The 26495-nt window shown below is 38.2% G+C and overlaps 1 protein-coding gene across 3 annotated transcripts; it reads right to left on the reverse strand.

Moving 5' to 3' along the window:
• PAIP2B (poly(A) binding protein interacting protein 2B) lies at window positions 1-22233 on the reverse strand. 3 transcript variants are annotated; one of them, XM_039852801.1, is made up of 4 exons: window positions 22077-22233; window positions 4659-4807; window positions 2497-2673; window positions 1-1527 (listed from the first exon to the last, which is right to left on the reverse strand). In XM_039852801.1, the coding sequence occupies exons 2-4, from the start codon at window positions 4794-4796 to the stop codon at window positions 1471-1473; spliced, it is 372 nt and encodes a 123-aa protein (XP_039708735.1). In that variant the 5' UTR covers window positions 4797-4807; window positions 22077-22233; the 3' UTR covers window positions 1-1470. The 3 variants fall into 3 exon arrangements, with proteins under 3 accessions (XP_039708735.1, XP_039708733.1, XP_039708732.1); XM_039852799.1 differs by having other exon boundaries at window positions 22042-22232; XM_039852798.1 differs by lacking the exon at window positions 22077-22233 and adding an exon at window positions 11740-11760.
• Between the last annotated feature and the right edge of the window lie 4262 nt (window positions 22234-26495).

Raw genomic sequence — 26495 nt, forward strand, 5'->3', positions numbered from 1 at the left:
TGAATTTACACAGACTTTATTTCAAGTTACATGCTCTTTTCCTGATAGGCTTATCACATAACACAGCAGCAGTCATACAGAAGCCACTTCCCACAGACCTCTGCAAGTCCTCATCTTAGGAGAATGGCGCTAGGACTGGACACGCTCTTTCAGACTGAACTATGCCATCTACATCTCTATTATACAAAGGCAGCTCCTGGAATCAGTTTAGTTCCTTATGAGTATCAATAAACAAACAAACAAACAAAAAACTTGTCACTTATATGAAGGAAAGACAAAAGGAACGTATCCAGAGAGCCCATCCTAGAAAACTCGCAAAGCTGGGCATGTGGGAACGACAAAATTTTACAGCCGCTGAAACTATCCTGGTGGGTCACAATCACCTGGGTCAAGTGGGACTCAGTCTCCTAGGCTTTTCTGCAGTCTTGAATAGTGGGAGAAGCATCCAAATTGTGAACTTAGCTTCTTGCTAGTGTCCTGAAAAATATATTTATTTATAAAAGTGCATAAACCTTTCTAAGGGAAGTAAGCTACCAAGAAAACCAAGTCTTCATGGGGCTGGAAAAAAAAACTGTCAAAATAAATTTAAGACACAGCTAACAGGATTCAAGGATGACTTCTCCAGGCTGAAGTGGATGGCCAGCACAGCATGCTTCTCACACCCCTTTGGTAACAATATTTTCTCTTAAAATCAGAGTAGCGTTGGGATGGAAAGGGATAGGTAGCTGTAAAGAGACTTAAGAGTAGGCCGACAGTGACTGTATGACTCAAGTGACAATAACCATCACAGTCCTCCCCTTCTGATTTACAACTTTCATCAGCCACCAAAAGTGTTACCGTAAACCAGTACTTTAAGTCTGTTTTCTTGAATGGGGTTCAAGGTAGGAAGACCTGGGCTCAGCAAGCTATTGGTAATCCCAGTTCATCACAGGATACCCCCAGGGGTTGGGGAAGCTGAGCTGCATACTCTGGTTTGTAACACTTGCTTCTTCCATTTGTCCCTCTATCCATCCAGCTTAACAGACTCGATAAGTAGTTCTCCAGGTATTTAATGCCCTTGTAAGTACACAGTAAGGTGAGCAGGGCATTTGTAAACTCCAAGATTTTCTTGGTCAGCTTATTTTGTTTAAATACACACAGCAGAACATTCCTAATGAAGGGAAAAAAGATTGCAATTTCCTTAACTCAAAAAGCCAAAAAGCTGCAAATAATAATAATAATAATAATAATAATAATAATAGGAAACTGCTCAAAATGAAAGTCAGTAGAATGAAGGAGAACTATTCAGAGGCTTGCAGAATAAGACTGAACACCTTAGTTACTCCAGTCACAGTGTCGAGGTAAACCCGTTTCCCTTCCCCTCTACGCACCCCTTGCCCACCCTGCCCCCCTCTTCAGCTCTGCCTTTTCGTGCAGCGCTGTCCCCAGATGTGGGGACATACGAGTCCTCCTCAAAGCTTTTCTGTCAGTTCAGTACTTCACTCCTGGAATAAATTCCTTCGCATCCGGGTTCAGGTTACTTTTGCTCTGAAATAAGAACCAAGAGATAATAAATCCCACGGCAAGCAGCACTTTAAAACATTTCCTCCCTGCTTCCATTATTACCAGTACCTTCCTCTCAGCCTTAAGGAGAGAAAAAAAATAGAATTCCTTATAACTCAGGATGTTATTGCTGGCTGCTCTCAGTGGCTCCTGACGTACTAATCCCTGGCCAACGTCGTTTTCTCCTACCTGCTTTAGACTCCTGCTACCCTTCATGATGCTTCCATTAGGGGCTTGTAAATTTGACTCCAAAAATAATTTTTCCATTGAGTACCTTACCTCAATGAAAATCAGAGAATTCCATCAAACCAGAGAATTCCACAATCAATCAATCAATCTATCTATCTATCTAAAAATTTTTTCCATCTTGCTGTACTCTCTTTGGTTCTCTACTCTCGTGAATACCCAGCACCTTAGCAATGTGCAGGGCACAATCATTCAGAACATGAGTTGTGTGAGAACTAAATCACTCACAGAATTCCGTAAGTAAATATGGAAGGCAGAGAATTCATTTATCTGGTCTTCTAATTTTAAGTGGAAAATAGCCTCTTAGGAGTATGTTCCCTCTAAAATGAACAATTTCTGTAACAGCATCGTTCAAAACTGTAAATACAGATTTAAGAGGCAGTAAAAGAAAAGGATAGCAGCAAATGATAATTTGAAACCAAACCTTTTCCATGTTTTTATCTTTATTTATCCCAATTCTACTTTGAAAAGCCCACTGGGGAAAATGAACGTTGATGATGCTACAACGTTAACGTTTTCTCAGTGCTTTATGAAGTGAAATGCATTTTCACTGCACCCATTTATCAATGCCATGTCAAGAGTGAAGAAATAGCGGCTTGGAGAGCTCCAGAGACTTTCCCAAGGTTGTAGGGCCAGAAAGAAAGTCTGTGACTCCAAATCCTGTATTCTTTTCACTATGTCACATGTGGAACCACATATGGCTCTTACCAAAATATCTTCAGAATCATGACCGTCACTGACAGACAGTCCATTTAACTGTTGTTGCAACTGCCCCACAGCCTGAGGCAGGTCTCGTGAGGGAATAAACCAGTCTTGGTCTTCTTCGTCCAGCATCTCCTGGAAGCAGCGGTCCAAAAAGTCTTGCTCCTGCAGCTCCTCCTCCACCTACCAAGTAAAGGTGAGGCGCTCAGACTTAGGGCCCCATTAGGACTCATCCTTCTCAGTTTTTGCTCCACCTTTTTCTTTCAGGGGTTATTACTCCGCAATTAAGAATGATCTTGTATGAGATCTACTAAGAATTAAGATGCTTCTAATGACTGGCTAAAGAAAATATAAATGTGAATTTTTTCAACTAAATTCTGACAACAATAAGACTGAGGAAACAGTTAACTCAAAACAGCAGAAATTCCAGGTCTTCATAGATCTTCTAAGATCTCTAACATGTGACACAACTATTTTCCATTCATATGGCACTTACAAAAAATCATTTTTAAAGTTTAAAATTCATTTCCCAGTCTTGTTAAGACACAGCTCTTCTTAGATTTCCCATTTTACAACTATGAAAAAGGTACAGGAACTATATAACTAGACCACTTCTTGGATAGTGGAAATTAAATCAAAACTAACTCTCAGCTTCTGGCCCACTTTTCTGGTAATGAGGGCCCAAAGGGAGAAAAATATTTTCAGACCCTTAGAAAGATATAAAAACACTTTTTGGCATACCAATAGAAAATGATGTCATCTATGTAGTCTTCTTTCAAAATAATAATATGAATATTTAAACAACTCTGTATTTCTTAAAGATTGTCCTAAACTAAAGCAACACATATCTAGGATATTTTATAACTGTTTGTAGACATCGTTGACTCTTAGGAAACAGCATCGTTTCCTAAGATGTCCACTCTGAAGATTGTGTGATTTTTAACAGGTCTCCTATTTCGCATTTGGCCAACCCTTTTCCTACAGGCTATGTGGTGACAGATTCATAGCTTACTCATGCCACTACTGGAGAGGGTCAAGCAAAAGTAATCACCCAAACTAGCCAATACAGTTAATCTCGTGAATTCAAAGGAAAAGTCACTGGTACCAAGACTTAAAAATAGTATTTTAACATTACAATTAGCCACGCTTTTTTAAAAAACTAAAGTAGATTAGAAGGTTATGAAATATTTAAAAACCAATAACTACAAAATATTTCTAAGCCACAAGGTTTCACGTGACTGCTCAAGATCTGCCCTGATGCTCCCCAAAGCGTAACAGTGTATCCCCCTTAGTAAATATACCCTATTTACAGGCACAACCCTTAAAAATGGTTACCTGAGCACAGGGGCGTGATGGAAGCATGGTCTATGAGCTATTCACACAAATCATGACACAATGAGGCACTTGGAGTGGAAACTGATAGATGCCCCCAACCAAAGCTTGTTTTCTTCTTGCCACAGCCCCAGGGTGTTCAGTTAAAACCATATTTCCCATCTCCCATGCTGGATATGGCCATGTAACTATTCATCATGTAATGTCCCCAAATGGGATATGAATACTTTCTGTCACCTGGTTAAAAGGAAACCCTTTGCCTCCACCTTTAGTTCTCTGCTTTCCCAGTGGCTAGACTTCCTGTTATCCTTCAGCTACTCAGCTGATAAATTCCCTGGGAGTGACAGAAAACCACCACGGAAGGGACTGTGTGGTCGCACTTCTACCTGGAATGGCTTACCTTGGGATGTTAATGTCACAGAGATATAAGACAATGAATTATTGCTGAATCTTTGGTGAAGCAGTCTAGCCTTCCCCCACCTAGCACACTTCTCTCTCTCAGGCTCATATCTTGCCAGTTCCCAGTTCCTATTTGGGGCATGTTAAGCCGGCCTGTCTGCACAAAGCTGCTGCTTCCCAGAAGTCTACACCGGATTACCATGGCATTAGATCCTCTTTTAATCAATGTGGTAGAAAAATATCAGTACCTTCCTCCAAAGTACTGTCCTCTGGGCTCTAACCAGCTGAAGATGCTTCTTGGTCAGCTCAGATCAGGCTTCCATGTATTTTTAAGTTATTTTAAAGCCAGCAAACTCATTTCTTTTGTAACAAGCTGAAAGTAAAATATTATAGCTGTCGAATTACATATATCATTGTCATTCTACTTTTTTTTTTACCTGTCTGTTGAAATCCTCTTCATTCTCCATCCACATGTACTCTGCAAATGGGTTTTCCTTCTCATCATGCCCATTTAAGCCCTGTTCCTCCTTGGATTTTACATTGGGTGATGTGTTGGCCACACTGGATCCATTCATTATGATAGAATCTAAACAAGAGAAAAAGAAAGGATAAAACGTTACAAGGATCAAGAAGCGAAAACCTGTATTTTCCAGATTCTTCCATAAGCTTCAGAAGTTCTAAGTCAAAGCTATTAACTACAGGTGAACAGAAACTGTTAGTCTGTACCTGTTATAAACTAACCATATCTTGTAGTTGTCAACTATATAGATGTATACTTCTTTAAGAGTTAAAGGAAAAAAAAGTCTAAGGTTAGTAAGCCTTTCTAGAACAGTGTGTGTGTGAATGGGAGGAATCTTATCAAGGCAAATTCTGTAGGTTCTAGAAATTAATTAAGATTGCATGGCTACCTTAACATTTAAATCGGTAAAGAAAATGCGTTCTTAATGAACATTGTAACTAACTGCCCTTTATTCTGATTTTTCAAGCTTGTTTTTCTTTAGAACATATTTCAAAATATAATACATGTTCACTGTTTTAATAAGCAATAAGGAGAAAGTTAAGGTCACCAGTTGTCCAACCAACCAGAGTTAAGAATGATTAACAATGTGGTGCATATAAACTTCCTGACTTCCCCATGTGTATTCAGATACATAGACACACACATATTCCCCAAGTATCCATTCTTTCCCCCTTCCCAAGTATCCATTCTTATAGTAACATCATGATAAGCCATCATTTGCTTTTTCTTATTTCTATGTTAACATGGCCATCCTGTCTTATGGGGTGTTTCCAATGTTTCTGATTTATAAGTTGCTTTTATAATCCAAATCCAGCTCCATAATAGTTCCAAAAGACTATAGAAGGGAGGAAAACAACTCTTTACTTTTACAACTTTTATTTGCAGCATAACAACAATAGGAGCAAGTCTGTTCTAAATGTCAGGGCAACAGCGTAAGTAAGTAGGGTGTATTCCTTGGCACAGAGACTCTTAAAGGTCCTGATCCTAGCTGGGTAGCAGGTTATAAAGACTCATTTGACATTTGTTTATAACCAGCACAGTGATCTGTCCTTATCGATATGGAAATCATCCACAGAGAATCAGAGTTCAGTTTTCTAAAATATCTGCCTTTCTCCCCAAAACGATTCCTGAGTGCACATGACCATAAGAAAAGAGAGAAGGCAAAAGAAGAAAGAGAATAACCCTTCTAATTCAAGAGCAAGGAGAAGCACAGAGCAAATTGCAGGATGTACCCCTTCATGAGAAAGGGAATGGAAAATTACCATAATCTCAACATGGAGATGTTACTCAATTTAACACAAACACTTTAGAAAAGTTGAAAATACTGAGATGTGGGGCTGCCAATATCAGGAAAGTGGTTCTCTTATAGTTGGCTACTATAAGTGTTGATTTATATTTTATACCGTTCCACCCGCATTTTCCACACAATTGACAAGTTTGGTTTCTCTAAATAGCAGCAATTCAGCAACTTAATTTGTATAGTGTTTAACAATTTATAAATTGTTTTCATATCTATGTTCTGACTTAAGGCACATAAACTGTCTTGCCTCACTTTAAAAACCATCCAGACAATGCAATACTAAGACCAAAAAAAGTACCAGATTCAGGGATTAAGCAACCTGAGTTGCTGGGTTAGTTCAAGAACGACAATGGTTTGTGGGTCTACTAGGTGACAGTGACTGATGCTTAATGTGTCTCTCAACTTTAGTAGTGGGGGACTAAGTTGTAGGAATGGGGAGATTTTGCTGGAGACTGGTAACTCCTTCATAAGGCTTTTGGGGAGAACCTTCCCACTTGGGGAAGGCACCAGGGAAGATACGATCATTGCCCATAACTTCCTTGACTTTCCTGATTCCAGAGTTTTATGTAACATTTTCTTTCTCTTCCCAGCTCCTCTCCAGCTTGCCATCCACCATGCTTGCCCCCTGAGAGCACAATGTTTGTCTAACCATCCTATTTTGACCTTTCACGTTCATTATTTCACTTGACCCTCACTCATACCAAGGCACATCATTATGATACTGTAGTGCAGTGGGGACAAAAAGAATACCCCCAAAGCTTCCAGAGATGGGGAAAATGCTTGGTTACATAAGGAGGAACATAAATCAGAATGGCAGCCACGTTGTCAGCTACACTATGGAGAGGCCCGTGAGACAAGGGATTGAATCCTATTAACAACCATGAGAGTGAGCTTAGAAGTTTATCTTTCCCCAATCAAGTCTTCAGATGAGACAGCTGTCCCAGCTGACAGCTTGACTGTAACTTCATGAGAGACTCTGAGATAGAGGTACCCAGCTAAGCTGCTCCCAGATTCTTGACCCACAGAAACTGTGAGATAACTGTTTGTTGTTTTAATCTGCTAAGCTTTGGAATAAGTTGTTCATAGTAATAGATAACTAATACAGGTATTCAATAAACAATGACAACTAGCTCTGCCACACAAACTACCAGTTGCCATATCTTTCCTCTCATAAGTCAAAAGGGCAAATATGCAGTTTGAAGTAGGTCACTGCTTGAGAAGTTCTTTAGAATCAGACCTCAACAGCAGACAAATGAGTTTATGTCTGGTCCGTGTCTATATTACCTTATGAAATCTAAGAACTATTTTAAACTTATTCTTCCACCTCACTTTCCCTCTTATATACATGGCAAACATGCTGAAAATGGAAAATAACAGTTGTCATTTTGGCTGAAGATGGGAAAGCATGTAGCCCTATTCATAGTCAAAGCAGAGGTGCTAAAGCTTGCCAAGCATTTGATTAGCATTTTAGTATGGTCAAAGGTGCATGTCTAAAACATCTGGCTTACATAGGGGCCTTGGTTCCCAGTCACAGGGACTTCAGAACTTTCAGGTATCTAGGATATTTCTAGAATACATTCTTCATCAGTTCAACCCACAACTTTCAGGTACAACATGCTCATGCAAAAACTAGTTATTCTCTGAACCTAAATGAGATTTGGGACTTTTGTCTGAATTACCTGGAAAAAGTCTATTGAGCAGTGGATATAAAAACTAGTCTCTACTATTCTGTTTCCTACGGTTTTGTTAAGTTCATTCAGTCCGGTTAATACCATTTTTTAAGTTAAATATTGTGGATAACCATTTTTAATTTTATTTTACTTAAAATATACTGCCCCTAGATTCATGTTTTAGCCATATCTAGATGCACCCCCTCATTAGTATCTGAGTGCCTGTTTACCCTAGGCGCTGTGCTTGACTGGGCCTTTGACAGGCCACACAGTCCTTGCTCTGGTAGTATCTACATTCTCTCAGGAGAGAGAAAAGCAAATAATTCAAAAATAATTATGATCCTTGTTATAAAAGGGGTCTATTAGAAAACAACAGGGGGATCCGATTAAGTCCAGGAGGTTAGGAAAGGTTTACCTGCGCAAGCAACACTTACACTGACACCTAAAGAATATGTTAGCTAGCAATAGAGAGAAGAGGCAAGAACTTTCAAGAACTAAAAGGAGGTAGGTATGCATATAGTTGGCAGGTCAAGGGAGAACCAGTGGGAGAATGGCCAGGAAGAAATGAGGCTGCAGAGGTAGACAGGGCCAGATCATGTAGGCCGTTAGAGGCTACATGAAAGATTTCATGCTAAAAGCAATAAAAGCCATTAAAAAAGGTTCTTAGCAGCATGACGACGATTCCATTCATATTTTGAGGTCACTCGGGCTGCTATATGGAAAATGGACTGGACAGACTGAGAGTGGATAATGGGAGACCAGTAAGGCAGCTAATGTGCTAACCAGATGAAAAAAATGATAGCTGCTTGGACTAAGATAATGGCAGTAAGAAGAGAGTAGGCAGATTCCAAAACTACTTTAGGTTGTTTGTGGTGATGAACTGGATGTGGGGAGAAAGGATGAGAAAAAAATCAAGGATAACTTTGGCACAAGCAAGCAGGTAAATGGTAATATCCTTTATTGAGCTAAGGAATTGTGGGAAGGGCAAACTTTTCTTGGGTGGTGCTTGGGAGTGGGGGTAAAAGTGTGATGAGCTCTATTTTAGACATATTAAATTTGTTATGCCTCTGAAGTATTCAAATGGAGCTATTAAGTACGTTATCTATATGTATCAGGAACTGGAGAGGTCTGGATATAGACATTTGGAGTAGTTGTTTATGTAAATGTAACAGAACCCATGGGACTAGAAGATATTGCCTAGGGAGAAAGGACAAAGTGAGATGAGAAGAGGGTCTAAAACCCAGACCCGATGTATGTGAACATTTTAAAAAGTCAAGTAGAGGAGGAAGATAATATAGAAAAAGGAGAAGAAGAAGAAGAAGCCAGAGAGTTGAGAAGGAAATCAGAAGAGTACGGCATTACAGAAATCAAGGGAAGAAAAGAACTCCAGTGTGGTGAGTTGAATGGTAGCCCTTCAAAATATATGCCTACATTCTAATCCCTAAAGCCTGTGAAGCCTACCTTATTTGGAATAGGGATCTTTGCATATGTAACTAAATTAAGGATTTTGAGATAAGTAAATCATCCTGGATTAACCCAGTAGGCCCTATCAATCCAATGATAAGAGTCCTTATAAGAGAAAAGCAGAGGGAGATTTGAGACAGAGAGAAGAGGAAGAGGAAATGTGACCATGGAGGCAGATTAAAGTGGCCACAAGTCAAGGAATGCCTACAGCCACAACTGCTGAAGAGGCAAAGAACAGATTTTCCCTCTCCCACAGCCTCCAGAGAGAGTGCAGGCGTGTCACACCTTGATTTTTGGCTTCTGACCTCCAGAACTGCAAGAGAATAAACACGTTTTAAGCCACCAGTTTGTGGTAATTTGTTATAGCAGCCACAGGAAACTAATACACGCAGTAGATGGGTATGTTGAAGGCTGCTGAAAGGTCAAAAGGAAGGCTGAGGAGTGTCCACAGAATTTAAGACCATGGAGGTCTCTGATGAGTTTAAGAGCAGTTTCCATGAAGAGAAATGAGGATGAAAGCCGAATGGAGCAGGTATGATTTGCAGGTGACGGGAAGTATTAGTTAACTCTTTCAAGGAGTCCAGCTGAGCGGTCCCTGGAAACTTTAAAGACTGAAGAATCTAGACTAAAGCACGTTTAAATGTTCATAGAAAGGGTGCAGTGGAGAAGGAGGGAGAGGCTACAAATACAAGAGAACAAAGAAATAACTGATGGTGTTGGCCATGGGACAGCAGGGATGGCAAGAGGGGATACTTATTTGCTGATATTTTTTGAATAGCTAATACATTCCCATGATTCAAATCTAAATGCCTGGAATTCTTAATTAGTAATAGAGAGTTCTACATGGTGAACATGAAGTCAAAGCTGAGGGAAAAAGAGCATTGAGAGAGAGATTAGATCCATTACAAAGCCGCATGAAACATCCTCACTCCACGGCAGGAGATTTCACTTCTGTGGTAGAAGGAATGCTCATGTCCCCCAAATATAAGTCTCACTGCCCAGACAGTTGCTGGATAAACCTACCAAACTCCAACTTTGACTTTCTTTTTGTTTCCTCTTCTATTTTTCACAGGAATGCACACACATGCACACACATACACACACACACACACATACACACACACACACTTTAAAGCTACATAAGCAATACAAGAAATAATTTTATAAAGCCTCTTAAACTCCTGTAGAACATATTTCATGCCATGTAATACTTTGCACTAAAATAATTTCTGTCTTCTTGTTTTACAAGGTAAATACACCCATCAGCTTTCTCCATCATCTGGTGGAAGATCAAGATGAAAAGGAGGCAAATTAGTAGTTCAGCTTTTAAGGAGGGTGGAGTGGAGAGGACAGGTAGGATATATATACAGAGAGGTTTTAAAAGTTCTAGGTCAGTCTCTAATTATAACGACCTTGTCCCTTCTATTTCCATTTCATTTTTTTTTTTCCTCAGAGAAGCTGCATGTACATTAACAGAAAACAAGGAAGTAATTACCCTGCTAAGCTCTCCTATACTGACCTCAACACATAAATGCTCCATTAGTAATCTTTCATTTAATGCAAGAAAAGGGTTTGCAGATAGAATGTCAATGTCCTTGTTAGCACACAGAAAACTGAACTTACATGTAATGAGAAGTTGACAAGCTTTCAAATGCTTATTAGCTGACAAGTCAAGAGGAAAATAATTTGGATGCACTAGTAGTAAAATACATTAAAAACAAAAGTAAATTACAAATAGAAGCATTTTCAAGGCTGCCAGATTAGAAAGACAATATAAATAAAATACAATCTCTTTTCTGCTATTTAAAATGTGTCCTATACTGACCTATAGATTTGTCCTACTGATGAAACGGACTCTGAAAATCTGAAGACAGACATTCTGGGAAGAATGACAACACTGAACTTAATTACTGCAATAGTCTAGTCCCTAGACCACAGCCAAGAACACAAAATAGAAGCATATAGGATTAAGAATGCATTCGGCCAGTGTCAAGAAGGCATATTTCTATTTAGTGGTTCTCAATCTCTAGAGTACATCAGAATTACCTGGAAGCTTTCCACATCATTTCAGATATTCTGATTTGTTAAACCAAAGCCAAGGCCCCACATTTGTATTTTTGCTTATTAACTGCTATAAGTGATTCTGATTATAGAAAGACTAAGGAAAAGGACAATTCCTCCAATACAGGGGCATATTCTATATGGAACAGTCCAAATCTCAATTACTCTAATTCCTATATAAGCAGTTCCCTTAACTGGTATTCTATAAAACACAGTCTTATGAATGCTCTTGGGCGGGGAATCCATGTCCAAGTAAATTCATTGATCTGAGAAATCCTGTTTAACTACTCAAGCATATCCCTAATTAATTGCCTTTATTATTTATTATCTATTTGCTATATTTTTAATCTAACACCTATAAGTACCCACAAACTTTTAGAAACCATGCCACAAGGATATTCTGTGATATTACTACTAACCTATTAGAAATGTATAGAACAGACAAAAAATGCACTCCACAGAGCATTTAAAGGCACTTCCAAAGGTAGAATCACCAGACTTGCCTTCAGTCAGTGGCAAGTCCTCTGTATCCAGACCTGCCCTCAAGTTCCCCTTCCACAGGTAAAGCCTATTAATTGTTCTCCAAGGATAACATTGAATGGTCGTCATCACAGGGACCTTGACTTCTTCATGTCTAATTCCAAAAAGATATTACATGCTATTAACAAGGTAAATACTAGGAAATGAAATCTCTAACAAATAACATTAATCAAAACATTCCAATGGGCAATTTATTACATATGGAATATGTTTTGTTATTGTTTTCTCAATACCAAAACAAAGGCCTCTAAACGTTTTTAGGCTGAACTGATAATAGTTTAACTTATTTTTTAAACACACAATATCAGAAATGCCACTACAGAATCCTGAATACAATCTCTGCCTAAGATTTCCCCCACCTCCACCCCAATTTCACATATCATTATACATATATTCGAATGTGTATGTATGCATATATATAATTTGGGCAATAGTTAATTTATATACTTGGAAGTTTCTTGAGAGCAAGAATCAAGTCATTTACAGCTTCTAGCATGCCTCTTTACACCCACCGGGTCCTTAATAAATAATTTGTTGACTGCCATTTCTAGAATGCTATATTCTAAATCATTCCCTAGGAAGGAAGCCATGCCTTTAGGGGCTAGTATCTGCAGCTGAGCACTCTTCATTGAGTAGTAACAGTTAATTCTCCACAGCCAGTAACATATCACTGAGGAATCTGTTTTTGACAGGTTAAATTACTCGAGCGGAGGGGGGGTGGGGGAAACTCCTACTTCTATTCTAGGAAAAACTTTTATATGTTCTTGTTTACTATTTTAGCATTTAATAACACCAGGTTACTATAACACACTCCTCATGAGCTGCTGGCTAGGCATAAAAGCGAGCCACGGAAGAGTTATCTAAACTGGAAGAAATCCGTACCATAGATCCCAAGGAAAATCACCAAAAGGGAACACATGTACCTTTTATTTGATATCTTTCTGGCAAAAAGAATTGTTTGCCACAGCAAACTAGGGAGAAGGCCGCCGAGCATTCTAAATACATATGTAATGAGGCAGAGAAAACAGTATTCACAAATCTTTTCAGGAAGACTACCATTTTGGGTGGGAGAAACTCCTTGAAAATTAATTTGGGATAGAAGGAGAGTCCTTGAGGAGCTAAGGTAAGAAAAGAACTATTCCTTGGGAGAAAGGGGAACATTTCTCCAGCTAATGGGGGCACAGTGCTGAAACAGAGTGAAGAAAAAAAATGAGTTAAAAGCCATATATTTCAGATAGTGAAAGGCCTCACATTGCATAATGTGGCTTCTACCTTAAGAACTTCAATTTTCAGTAAAACTACCAGGGCATTATAAAGCTTAGGAGCCTATGGATTTTTTTTGGTGTGGAAACTACTGAAGAAGCAGGCTTTGCTGTCTAAATTGCAAGGGTGGAATTGAATTGGGAAAGTAGGGAAGCAAATTTACCCATTGAATTGGGAAAGTATCTGAAGCAAATTTACCCAGACCTCTAACGGAAAGAGAGAGTACCATAGGACAACCAAGTTATAAAGAGCAAACAAGTAATCTATTCAAATACAAAGGGAAAAGATGAAAATAAAATAACAGCACTTCCAAGTACTTCACAATATTCTCTTTTAATCTTCACAACAACCCTAGGAGCTAGGTGCTAGCATTATCCCAGTTTTTCAGATTAAACACTTTGCCCAAGGTACAATCCTAGTAAATGCCAGAACTAAAGCTTAAGTTTAGGTCCTTCTGTCCCCAAAGTCCATGCTCTTAGCCACTACGCTATACTCTTACACTTCCCACTTTAGTTCCTGAATGGCTATGCTATAAAACTCTGATTTTTCTCAAATATTGCTAATGGGAGTGAGAAAACCAGGCTAAAGAAAAATGCTATTCAACAAGAGTAAGTCTTTCGAAAGAAAATACAAACAAGGTTACACCACATGCTAGTGTGTCTGAATTAAAATAAAAATATATTTTCTACCATAAACATTCAAACTTTTAGAAAGCTTTCTAAAATACAATATAGATTAGGGGACCTCTCCCCCGGACACTGTGAGTCATGATCTCCTAGGATGGAGCCTGTGGTCTGCATTTTTAACAACCCTCTGAAGTAATTTTAGGCTCTGTGCCTCTGACTAGAGGGTGCTAGTCCCATGTGAATTTTCGCCAGCCTGTGGTGAAATAAGAAAAATTGGGATCACATAGAGTTTTTCATAAAATTAAATTTATTCAATTTAAAGAATTGTCTTTTGCATTGAATTAAGGCCTTCCTGTGTTTTTTGGCATTAAAATACCATTTTATAAAATGACACTAATAAGGACATTTTTACTGTCCTTACTTAGTTAAAAAAAAAAAAATGTAATCCTATGTTGTCCTCAAAATGTTTCTGAAAATTTACCGGTCTGTGAAATTCTAAAGATTGAGTATCTCTAATTTAATCAATATTGGAAATTGTTTTTGATGTATAGCCAAGCTTCAGAAGCACTGTTCTGTCCTGTAGGATCTAGTCCTACTCTTCTTTTCCTCACCCAAAATCTTCTCTAAAGGGAAAAGAAAGCAAAACAGGTATACGTCCAAGTAGGGAGTCTCCCCAACTCCCTGTTGCAATACCATTTATTCCAAGGCTGGACTAGCTGATCAACTTGAAAACTGAGGCTGTTAGTAGTAGAACAAGAGAAATTAGGCAGACAAACGAGAAAAACTTGTTGAAGCAAAACTCCTCTGTGAAAAGGTGTGGCTTCCAGAGTTTGCTTTCTCTTCAACTCAAAGATTCTATATGATGCCTAAGTTCACAACATGTACTTTTGTCCTTAACTAAAATAAAATTTTTAAAAAAGTGTATATATATTATATATGTATATGTGTACATGTATACATGTGTGTATTTCTTCATCGCTGTCTCCTGTGTCCAGTTTCTATGCCAGGTCTATGGTTTTGGCCTTCATTTTTCATCTGCAGAGGGATTCTAAGAATTACTAATATTACCTCAAACAACGCAATGAGAAATCACTAAAACAATTAAAAATCCATAGCACTTTTGATGTTTATTCTCCAACGTTCCAATAATATAATTCTGTGATTTCTTTTTTTGAAAAAAGTTTCTCATTCTCTTAAGTTACTGTTAAAAAAATCTTAAGAATAAGCATAGCTAATATCTTTTAAAAACACACAAAGCTTTCAATTAATAAGGATTCAAAGTTCTTGGCCAGTTAAAAAAAAAAATAACCCTAAAGCAAGGTTAAATGGTGAGGGGAGAGATAAAAGAGACATATAAATAACCCCTATTTTCATGGAATTAATCTCTAAATCCTATTCGACCAGAGTCCCCTGGTTTCTAAGCCTTGATATTTAGCTGGGACTTACAATCATGAAAGGAGAATTGTGTCACTGCGTATTGCTAGTTACCTGAACTCAATACTGTGCTGGCAGCAGAAGGTTGAATCGTTCATGATTTACTCCATAACCTGTGCACTTATACTCCCAGACCAAATCCAGCTTTCTTCTAGAACCAGATTTCTAGTATTTACAGTTAGTATACAGCGGTGGTTCTCAAAATATAGTCCCTGGCCCAGCAGCATCAGTATCACCTGGGATGGAAACGTAGAAATGCAAATTCTCAGGCCCCATCCCAGACCTGTTAAATCAGAAATTCTGGGTGGGGCCCAGCAATCTGTGTTGTAATAAGCCCTCCGGGAGATTCTGTAGTACGCTCGAGTATACACTGGTATACAGCAAAAAGAAAAATGTGCTTCCTTCTGTAGGGTCAAAGCCAGGGGTAGGTACTATCTTGATATAAAATAAAGACATCCAATTAAAAGACATAATCACCCCACAACCCCCACTCTATGAGTTAAATAAGAAAACAAGCTGCAATGAGATTTGTCTGAAATGTATGATTTATAGCCTGATTTCATACAATACTATTTACATCTAAAGTTCTCTAAAAGGATCTTCATAATGTGAGCCTCAGAAACTTTAGGAATTCTATAATAAAACATCAACTAGGTCTGAATGTATCAAACTTACTGGAGAAGAAAAGTGGAATTATGTACTCCATCTTAGAATTACATTTAACAGGGAGTTAAAGTTTAAGATATTTTTCACCTTTACACTTCCAAATTAACAAAATTAAACCAGAATACCCTATTCTTCAAAAGCTTCTAAAAGGGAATGTTCACTGCATAGCCTCTTGCTCTCAGTGAGAATAAAGCAGGCATTTTATATATCTGGGAGGTTGCAGAACTAAATAGTTATATCTGTTCAGTATTAAAACAAAGGCCCTTTTTAACCCTCAGATGATGAGTGTAATACCTCTGTACTAGCCTAGGTAATAAAAAGACCAAACAAAAGTCAGCTCTCACTAAATAACACTGCTCTGCTCCTCTTTACACTAAAGTCACTATGTTAAACCTCACTTCCCCTGAGGTTACGTTGGGCAAGACCACTCTATAGTCCACACAGCACCTACTTTAAAAACACAGGTAATTCCTATGCAACTGTTTCAGAGCACAAAGAAATGAAGAGCGTCTAATGATTAGTATACAGGTAGCTCAACACATTAAAAAGAACAAAAATATCACAAAAGAAAACCACAGACCTATTTTCATGCTACAAACAGAAAAGTTCAAAGAAAATATAAGCAAATAGAATCAAGCAATTTATTTAAAAACAAAAACACTTTAACCAAATAGGGTTCAGCCAGGAAATGCAATATGGTCTAAAATTAGGAAATATAAAGATGTGTTTTTTATTATATTAGGTAAAGGGGAACTACATGAGCATCTCAATATTTGCAAAAAATGTATTTAATACAATTTAATATCCATTTTAAACAAATTATGTTTAAAAAGAATAAATTTTTTAAAAAGAATAAAATCATGATTCTTTAATATAATCAATATACTCACATAAGCATCTCTCTGCCCCAAACCTTTAGTGCCCTCCCATTAATAGGAAAAAATCAGGAATATGCACTACCACAACCACTATGTAACTTTGAATGCTTCCATCCAATGCAATCTGTCAGGAACACAAGAAGTATAACTATTAGAAGAGGCAAGATTATCGTTTGCCAATATGACTTTGACTTTTAGCAAGACTAAGAATCTACTGAAAACTATTAAAAACAGTAAGAGAACTTAATAATAAGTCTGGTTCCAAACCAACATACAAAATAGCTTTCAAATAAACCAATGACAATCAGAAAAAAAAAAAAATCTAAAATCTAAAATTCTTCAGAATAAACCTAATAAATGGATAGAACATAAAACAATTTCCTGAAAGACATTTAAAATGACTTGAATAAATGAATGGGCATATTGTAAAATATTAACTCTTTGTAAATTAATCTACAGTTGTTAAATTCTGATATAACCTCCAAAGAGAATTTTTCTAAAACTTGACAAATTGATTCTAATTTTAGGTTAGCTAATAATTGCATAAGAATAGTCAACAGAATTTTTTCAAAAAATAAGGAGAAATTAAAAATTAATTAAAACGGTGTAGACTAAGCATAGCAATAAATATATCAATGGAACAGAAAGCCCAGAAATAGGAATCTGGTTTCTGTTATAAGCTAAATTGCAAATAGTGGATAAAGAATAATCACTGAGACAACTAGTCGGCCATTCAAAACTGAGAGTGGAAGGCAAATAAAAAATGAACTGCCTACCTTCACACAAAAATAAATTACATACAGATTAAGGTTAAAAATGTAAAAAAAATACATTTAAATAAATATTTTTAACCTTGGGATGGGCAAAAATCTTTTTTAACAAGCAACCAAAGTGAAAAGTCACAAAATTAAAAAAAATCGATAGATGTGAGTACAGTACAGAAAAAAAAAATGCTTTCATTCAGCAAGACACCAAAAATAAAGTTAAATGGCAAATTACTTTCTAGAGGAATGTATTTGCAATCTCAGTGACAACTAAGTTTTATATCCTTAGCCTAAAAGGAAATCTTAAAAATGCCTTTAAAAAAACAAATTCTTCAATATAAAATAGGCAATGAAGAAACAGGCAATTCTCACAAGAAGAAAAATGGCCAATAAGCATATAAAAAAGATTCAAAGGCACTAGAAATCAAAGAAATCTAGTACTATATATCAGGCACTGAACTAAGTGCCGAGGATATAAGGGTGAAGAGATCTTGCTTCTTGGAGCTCATAGCCTAGGAAAGAAGACAGCTACATAAACAAATAACTACACTACAGTAATATTAAATGCAACACCAAAAGAAGATTTACGGAATATTATGAAGTGTCAATTACTTTGTTAGGTGCTTTATTAAGCATCATCTATGATCATGTTAGACAGGTATTTGAATTGGACAGAAGTCCAGGAAATTCTAAGGACTGCATTAGTCTCAGTTGTCTTCTGAAGAAACTGTCTCCAAGGAATTCTTTTTTGTAAATACTGTAGCCTTCAGAACAGATAATGCATGAAAGCAGTCCTACTTCTTTGGCCACAAAAGACTGGACCAGGTCTCAGAATCCTAACTAACGGATTGAACTTGACTAGATTGAGCATGGTTTGGCTCAAAATTCTACCTAATAGGAGTCCTATTGGTGACAAACCAATCCATTCAGATACTTTTATCTTGAGAAATACAAATGTTGGGTAAACAAAGGAAAAGAAGGTAGGTCTCCAGAACTCAAATCCTATTTTAAACATTGCTAAGTTATTGTTCTATAAAGTTTTGAAAGCACTAGGGCCAAGGGACAATATGGCTGCTGAAATGATTTCCCATTCAAGTTTACATTAAACCCTCATCTTCAAGGGTAATATATGTGTGCCTCTTCCTTGCAACCCACAAGGGCTTAATCACCATATCACCGCTTTTGAAATTTGGAAACAGGCTTAAAAGTTCAACAGCTTGACCAAAGTTACTAAGTTGGTAGGTGGCAAACCCAGAAATCAAAGATCAGTTCAGCCTGATTTTTCTAGAACACTTCCAGTTACATGAGTAAATGGCCTTAAAATAAACTAATGGCAAGTGGAGGTTGACACAGGTCAGTGGAAAGAGACTCAAAAGGAAGTGTTTAGGCACAGAGCGTAACAGAAATGTTCTAGAAGTCAGTATGCTAGGGGATGTGAAGTGAGAGGGCGCACACTAGGTTTCATTTTGGTCAAATTAATTTATAATTCCAACCTGGACCTCTCCTCTGAGCTCCATCCAGACCGTTAGCTGTCTGTCCCTCTTACCTGAATACATCTATAAGGGCAAGAATTTAACCTCTAGTTTGTTCACCACAGTCTAAAACAGAACCTGATTCATAGTAAGTGTTTAATAAAAAATTGTTGAATAAATGAATAAGTGAACGAACTGTCAAAGAAACTAAGGAATCTACAGTGGACTAGGGGAAAGGTTACCATGAAATAGACTCCATGAGTCATTTACAAGTATGGTTGATCCACATTATTTGTGGATTCTGTATTTGAGAATTCGCCTACTCACTAAAATTTATTCATATTCCTAAAATCAATACTTGTAACACTTCTGCAGTATTTCAGAGACATGCACAGAATGGCAAAAATTTTGAGTCACTCCTCACATTCCTAGCTGAGGTGGACAAGGCAGGGCTCTGCCTTCTTTCAGCTCTCACACAAAGATAACTGAAGGACACAGACGGTAGGGGGCAGTGCAGTGTAGCATAAGACACTCTGTCTCTGGGGCCAGTAGGACAGGGTTTGAATCCTAACTCTGGCACCTTTTAAGGGGTGGCCTCAGGCAAATCATTTAACACTTCTGAACCTCATTTTCTCTTCTGTATAAAAATGAAAATAGGATCTACCAGGATGAGTCGTATTTAGGATTTAAGATTATAATCTGAGACATGTATATATGTATATATATATATATATATATTTTTGTAGGAGCAGTGGTTCAGATTTGCTAATTAGTGATCTAGGTGACTATAGACCATAACTACTGTGAATAATCAGAATCAACTGTAATTATTTAAAATGAAATAACAGAAAGATATAGATAACAATTATTTGGATGGAGTAAAGTATAGTGGCAAGCTTCAAGATTTTGAATTAGGACTCTACCAGGTACATATGACGTGGGGAAAAAAAAAGACCTTCAAAAAGAGAAAACAGCACCTACAGAGAGGGGCCCAGGTGTGTGAAATAAACAGGAAGGTTCAAGAAATGGCACACGGAAAGTCTAGAGCAGCATGATATCAGGCCACTGTGCTTCTCTGGGTCCTGTAATCATCCTGTACTGCAGAACCTCTCCCTTTGCATTTAATTCTTGGTTTATAGGTCTCCCTTCCATTGAACTGTGAACTCCTTAAAGGCAAGTTCTCTAGGAAGAAATTATAACTATAGTCCTTTAAATTTGCAAACAAGTAATTATAAGTATAAATCCACCTGAAAAGACTATACAAAAATAACTGGTTTCCAACTGCAGCCTTTAATAAATCATGATAGTGATCAACTTATGGATTTGCAATTTGTCCACGGCTTTTCTTTGATGACTGCTAATAATTTTGTCATAAATACTTTTTATTGTTCTAAACACCTAGGCATTTGTTGGAATAGCTTTAAGATCTTTCTCTTTTTATTATGATTTATTAACAGGGCTCAAACATATGGTCCATTAGACAATGCTGACTCGTCATAATAAATTCACTCCAGTAGACTTACTTCTTTATACACAAGATATGGTCTTACCATAGCAAAATACAAAGAAGCATGCTGATATGCAGTCACAAATAGGATAGGGAAAACAGTAAGAATTTTTCACAAAAGCTTACAAAATTCTGGCTAAAACACAGTGGACATGATATTAAACTTACTGCTTACAATTTGCCACTGAGAATAGGAAAAACAATTCCAATTTATGTAAAGTCATCAAAGTAAACATTGTTTGAATCTACAAGGTTTTGTACACGTGTATTTTCTCCTGCGTCCTCTCTCTTCTCTCTCCCCCTCCTCTCCCTCACGCACAGCCTGAGGGCCATCAGGCTTGTCCCAATACTTCAATTTCCTCTGTCCCCCAAAACAAAACCCTCACTGCCCAATACCTAGGTTAACATTTTCAAAACTCGAAAGTCTCAATCAAAACTAAGTGTGGTGAGTTACTTTTTCTTCATAAAATTCCTGGCATAATTTTATTTAGGCACAACAAAGTTTGCACTATTATCTAGAAACATATGGCTAGAACCAACACTACTGAAACCTGAACTGTTATATTATGAAGGTGAATACAAATTCTCTGTGAAAGGGGTATAGAGAATATTATTTTAAAAGATTCAGTGCTATATTTTCCATAGGCTGCATGTCATCAAATTACATTGTGTTGTACAGCTAAAAGCATGTCTTATAATTTGACAAACTAGAGTGCTCAGGCCCTTACACTGCAAACACCTGCCACTCCAGTTAAGCTGTTTAAAATATAATCCAATTCTATCTACTTAAAAATAATACATTTTTTTAATTTTTTGCCGCCAGTAAATTCTTCGCACCTGCATTTTCAGAAATTATCACCAAAACAACTGTACTGGGACAAAGATTCTATAGAGGGTATAATGATCAAATGCCATTTTAAGCGACGAGAATGGTTTGTCATTAACAAAACCAGTTAAAGTTCTCAACCTTGTAAAGCTCCCTGTACAGTGTATTCTGCCTCTCTTCTGTTCACCTTCCAGATGCCTGGAAGGGACAAGTGGAAAGTGTTAATTTCCATGAGAGATGAGTATGAAATTTAGAGGGTGGGAGGAGGATAAAAGACTCACTCGCGGAAGAGAAGGCAAAAGAGAAGTGGCCAAGGTCCCTAACTCAAATTAGGTATCAAGAAAGAAGGCCGGAGTAAAGGGGGAGATGGAAAGAATAGAAGAAACGCAAATAACGCAAGGGGGCTCGCGATTGGGGGAGGGGCAAAAATGCGCGACTCCTCCCCCTTCCCGCTTGGGTAAGGGGGACCGGAGATGCAGCACCGGTCAATTTGCCTAGCAGTGTTGCAACGGGGTTGTAAGGGGACTCGAGAGACAGAGACTTCAGTCGGAGTGTTATAAGAGGGCTCAGGGTAGTTGGGGGGTGCAGGAGGGAAACAGCGCGCTTTTGCTGGTCTAAGATCCCCGAAGCTCCCAAGGGGCAGAGGGGCAACCCAGCTGACGCGACGTGGGACCCGCCGGCTTAACCTCCCAACAGGAGCTTGGGCAGTCGCGCGCCGCCCCTCACAGCTTCGAAGGCGGCGGAAAGGGAGGCGCAGGGCGCCCCCAGAGCAGGGAGAGCGGCGCTTCCCGTGGGTCCCCTCCCTGGCAGCCCAGGCGCCCGAGCCCACCTGGGCTGACCAGAAGCCCCTCCTCCAGACCGTACTCTGCCGCTCTTCCGAGAGCCTCAGTCGTTGCCGCAGAGGTCGCCGTCGTCGGAACACTCTCGGCCTCTAGTACCAAAGCGTGAGCCTCAGCACCGAAAAGCGCTGGTACCACTCGCCAGGTTACCTCTTACTGCACAGTGGCTCCTCACCCCGCCCCCGAACCTAAGCCATTGGTTGCTGGGCACCGCCCTATTTGTCTATTGGGCCGAAGAAGATGCCGCTCAGTCACCTAGAAGGGAACGTGTGGTGTTTATTGGTCTAAATGTGAAGTAGTTCCCGCCCACCCCCTCAGGAGTTCCAGCTTCTGATTGGTATTAACATCTGTCTTTTCGCTCCCTTCGTTCTTTTCCTCCAGGTGGAGCGCCTACTTGCAGGAGACACCGGCTCTGATTGGCTGAAAGAACGCTATGCTGGTCCTGGATAGGCATTGGGCCAAAGCATTGGGCGTACTGCCCCCGGGTGAAGGAGGAGCCCAAGGCGCTGCACCTCTGCGTTTGTTTACAAAGACTCTTGCTCCCGCTTTCTTCCATTGGCTGAGCCAGCAGCCCCTCCCACGGGATGCACCACTCATTCTAACAAGGAGGGGCGTGGGGGGAAGGCGGGCCTTAGTGGGATTTCCCCCAGCTGTCAATTACCAAGGGAGGAACTTTCAGCAACGCAGGATAAGAGTTGTCTCTGGCGGACAACTGGGAAGTTTGAGAAGTTGGGCTCCCTGGAGGGACTGGAAGGAAACAGAGGGCCTCGTACACATTTCTAGAAGCGAACCTAACCTCTCGACTGCTTTTAAAAACATAAAACTTTATTTTCCTCTTGGATTTAGGGTGTCCAATCTTTGATTGCTAAGGACTTTGAATTTTATACTTCAGGAAGTGGGAATTTCTTTATGGAAGTCTTACTTTAAACATCTTTGTCTCTCCGCACTCCTCATGCTAACTACATACGTAACACAAAGTAGAGCCTAGTAAGTGATTACACAGTGAGTGGATAAATGATAAAAATGAAAACGACCGTTAAATAATGTCAGATGAAATAAATAAATATGTTAAATACATACTTCATATAAATAATATACAGCAAATACATGAATAAATTAATTCATTCAACAAATTATTGAGCACCTACTCTGGGTATATGCTATGAATAAGACAATAAAGCTGCACCCATGATGCTTATTCTCTAGTGAAGGAGATGACAATAAACAAGTAACTAATAAACAATAAAATGTCATGTTGCTGTTAAGTATTATGAAGAAAAATAAATCAACCTTAAGGAATGGTTGAGGGAGTGGCTATTTGGGGTAGAATGGTTAGTTTAAGAGCTGTCTGAGGAAGGAGCATTTAACAGAGATGAAAATGTGAAGAATGGAAGGAGGCTGGTAAGCAGGGCCATTACATTGCACAACACCAGGATCACTAGTCACATAGTTTCATGTATTTCCAACTTGTGTCATTAGATATAGATCCCTTTGAGGACTGCCTGCATAGATCCCTTTGAGAATTGCCTGCTTTTGTTTTAAGCTTTATCTGATTAAGTAATTTAAATGGATCCTAGAAGAAACACTTAATCTCTTTTAGAAAAAAAAAATCTGTCTCCAATATAACTTTCCCATATACTCTACTGCTTCTTTTCTTAAGATGGCCTTCAGTTGTATGGTGAGAGAAGAGTTTACATGATTTCATAGCTTTGAAAATCAGGATCTTTAAGTCCATATTCATGTCATTGCATAACCAGAAATACTCTTCGAAGATAAGATTTATACCAGGATAGCAATGGGACGTGGGGAAGAGTTGATTGGCTCTTGTTGTTTTCGTCTCAACCACTGACACTGTCTCTTATAACTTCATTACTGGATATCACCAATGATAAAAAGTAAATCTTAAAAGCAGAGAAAAAAGGTCCATTACACGTAGAGGGAGAAAAAGTTAATAATTACAGAAGACTTCTTATTGGAAACTGGAAGTCAAAAGACAAGGCAGGAGGTAGCCATGTGTATGTTTTGTGGTGGTAGGCAGAATAGAAGTCTAAAGGAACAGATAGGAGACAACCAGTCATGAAGTTATAGGGAATGGTGTCAATTGGAGAGAGAGAGACAAGAGAAGTCCACCAACCCTTCCACGCATCCCAGCGCTGCCATGGTGATTAATGATCATTCTTGAAGAGTATCTCTTTTCTTTTTATTGTGGCCAAATACGCATAATATATATTTTACTACTTTTATCATTTTTAAGTATACAGTTCATTACAGTTTATATGTACATTCACACTGTTGTGCAACCATCACCACTGTCCATCTCCAGAACATCTTTATCATCTCAAACTGAAATTCTGTACTCATTAAACAATAACTCCCCATCCTCCCTTCTTCCATCACCTGAAAATCGCCATTCTACTTTCGTCTCTATGAATTTCACTATTATAGGTACCTCATATAACCAAAATCATACCATATTTGTCCCTTTGTGTCTGGTTTATTTCACTACGTATAATGTCTTCAAGGTTCATCTGTGTTGTAGCATGTACAAAATTTCATTTTTTAAAAGCTGAATAGTATTCCATTGTATGTATATAACACCTTTTGTTTAACCATTCATCTACCAATAAAATTTGACTATTGAATAATGCTGCTATGAACATTGGTGTAAAATATCTGTTCAAGTCCCTGCTTTCAGTTCTTTTGGATATATACCCAGAAGCAGAACTGCTGGATCATGGAGTAATTCCATTTTTAATTTTTTGAGGAGCTGCCATACGGTTTCCTACAGCAGCTGCACATTTTACATTCCTACCAATAGCACACAAGAGTTCTAATTTCTCCACATCTTCACCAACACTTGTTATTTTCTGGTTTTTTTTGTTTGTTCGTTTGTTTTTTAACAATAGCTCTTCTAATGAGTGTGAAGTGGTATGTCATTGCAGTTTTGGTTTGCACAGTCCTAATTAGTGATGTTGAGCATTTTTTCAAGTGCTTATTGGACATTTGTATATCTTTTTTGGAGAAATATTTATAAGAGTGCTTTGCACATTTTGTAATTTGGTTTGTTTTTTTCATTTTTGAGTTTTAGGAATTCTGTATATATTCTGAATATTAATCCCTAATCATATACATAATTAGCAAATATTTCTTCCATTTTTGTTGCTCAAAGAGTATTTCTGATTAAAAAACAGGGTTCCACTATTAATTTAAAAAAGGAGAATGGATGTAAAGGCCACAGAAGAGCTGGAAGATGAAGTTAAGGAAATATCTTATAAAGCAAAATAAAAAGAAAATTTGATGGAAGAGACGAAATATAAGAAATGTTCTAGAAGTAGAGAATAGAGAGAAAGATATAAATATTAACACTGGATATGGATTTAACAAAATTTGGGATATAACCACACTGGGAAAATTTGGGATATAACCACACTGGGAAGATAGAAGAAAAATATGCAGTGAGTAGCATAAGAAAGTCAATTCTTCATATTGCACAGCGGAACTAAATAGTCTAATACTAAAAAAAAAAAAAAAAAAAAAAATCCAAGAATAAATATGTAACCAATTTATTAATATATGAGGAAATATATGTATTTATATATGAAATAGGTTAAAAAGTTGAAAATTGTTTCTTCAAGGGCAGAGAAGATAATGGGTGATTTTTGTTAAAAGCCTGGTTATAAAAAAAGCCTGGGAAAACCAACTGATATTGTAAAACATGTTACTTTGATTAAAGACATTTAATTAGAAAACCTTAAGCTGTGCATAGGAGACCATGTTTATGGAGTTTCTATTTGCAGCGTCCTCTCTGCTAGTCTTTACTCTCATGTTCCCTGGCTCCATGACCTTGTCTCAGGATCCTGTTACTTGCCTCTGGCTCTTTGCATGATGACTAGATTTGGCTGAGTTCCTCGGCCTTGGCTTGCATTCTTCCTTGGACATGGCTTTGATATTTGTCTCCAGTTGCAAGTCTGGGACTCTGAGTGTCTAAACCTCCCCTGTCAGAAGGGAAGCAGACAAGGACTAATCTGATTTTGGTGGGTTCCAAGTATGGTATGTAGGAAGAGTACCTCTCTTCCATGTTAACATGGCCTGAAGCCAGAAGCCAGAAACCAGAATCAGAGGCAAAAGTAGAGATGATATGCCAGGGAGTTCATTCTAGGGGCAATGCAGAGAGCAGGAGCCATATTGTAGAGCCAATGTAGAATGAATAAATATGGGTGAAGGAATAGAAGTTTCTTTCAAGAACAAGGAGTGACAGAGGGGACTGGGGCATTGGGCTTGGCCTTGACTAGGGGTGACAAGCGAATGAACCACAACAAGTGGGTCTTGCTCCTGTCATTAGAATCAATAATGTATACCTCAGTGTTTTTTCTAGACTCATGGTAAATTGCACTTTATGTGATTTACTTTGGCCGATGAAATATGAATGGAAGCAATGTGTGTT

This window comes from Pteropus medius, unplaced genomic scaffold (genome assembly GCF_902729225.1).
Source record: "Pteropus medius unplaced genomic scaffold, Ma_sr-lr_union100, whole genome shotgun sequence".
NCBI lineage: Eukaryota > Metazoa > Chordata > Mammalia > Chiroptera > Pteropodidae > Pteropus > Pteropus medius.

Coding starts and splice junctions, on each gene's coding strand:
- PAIP2B (XM_039852801.1), bottom strand. CDS start 4,796: ATGAATGGATCCAGTGTGGCCAACACATCACCCAATGTAAAATCCAAG. Junction 2,674..4,658: donor AAGAGGATTTCAACAGACAG/GTAAAAAAAAAA, acceptor TTTACTTGGTAG/GTGGAGGAGGAGCTGCAGGA. Junction 1,528..2,496: donor ATGATTCTGAAGATATTTTG/GTAAGAGCCATA, acceptor TTCTTATTTCAG/AGCAAAAGTAACCTGAACCC.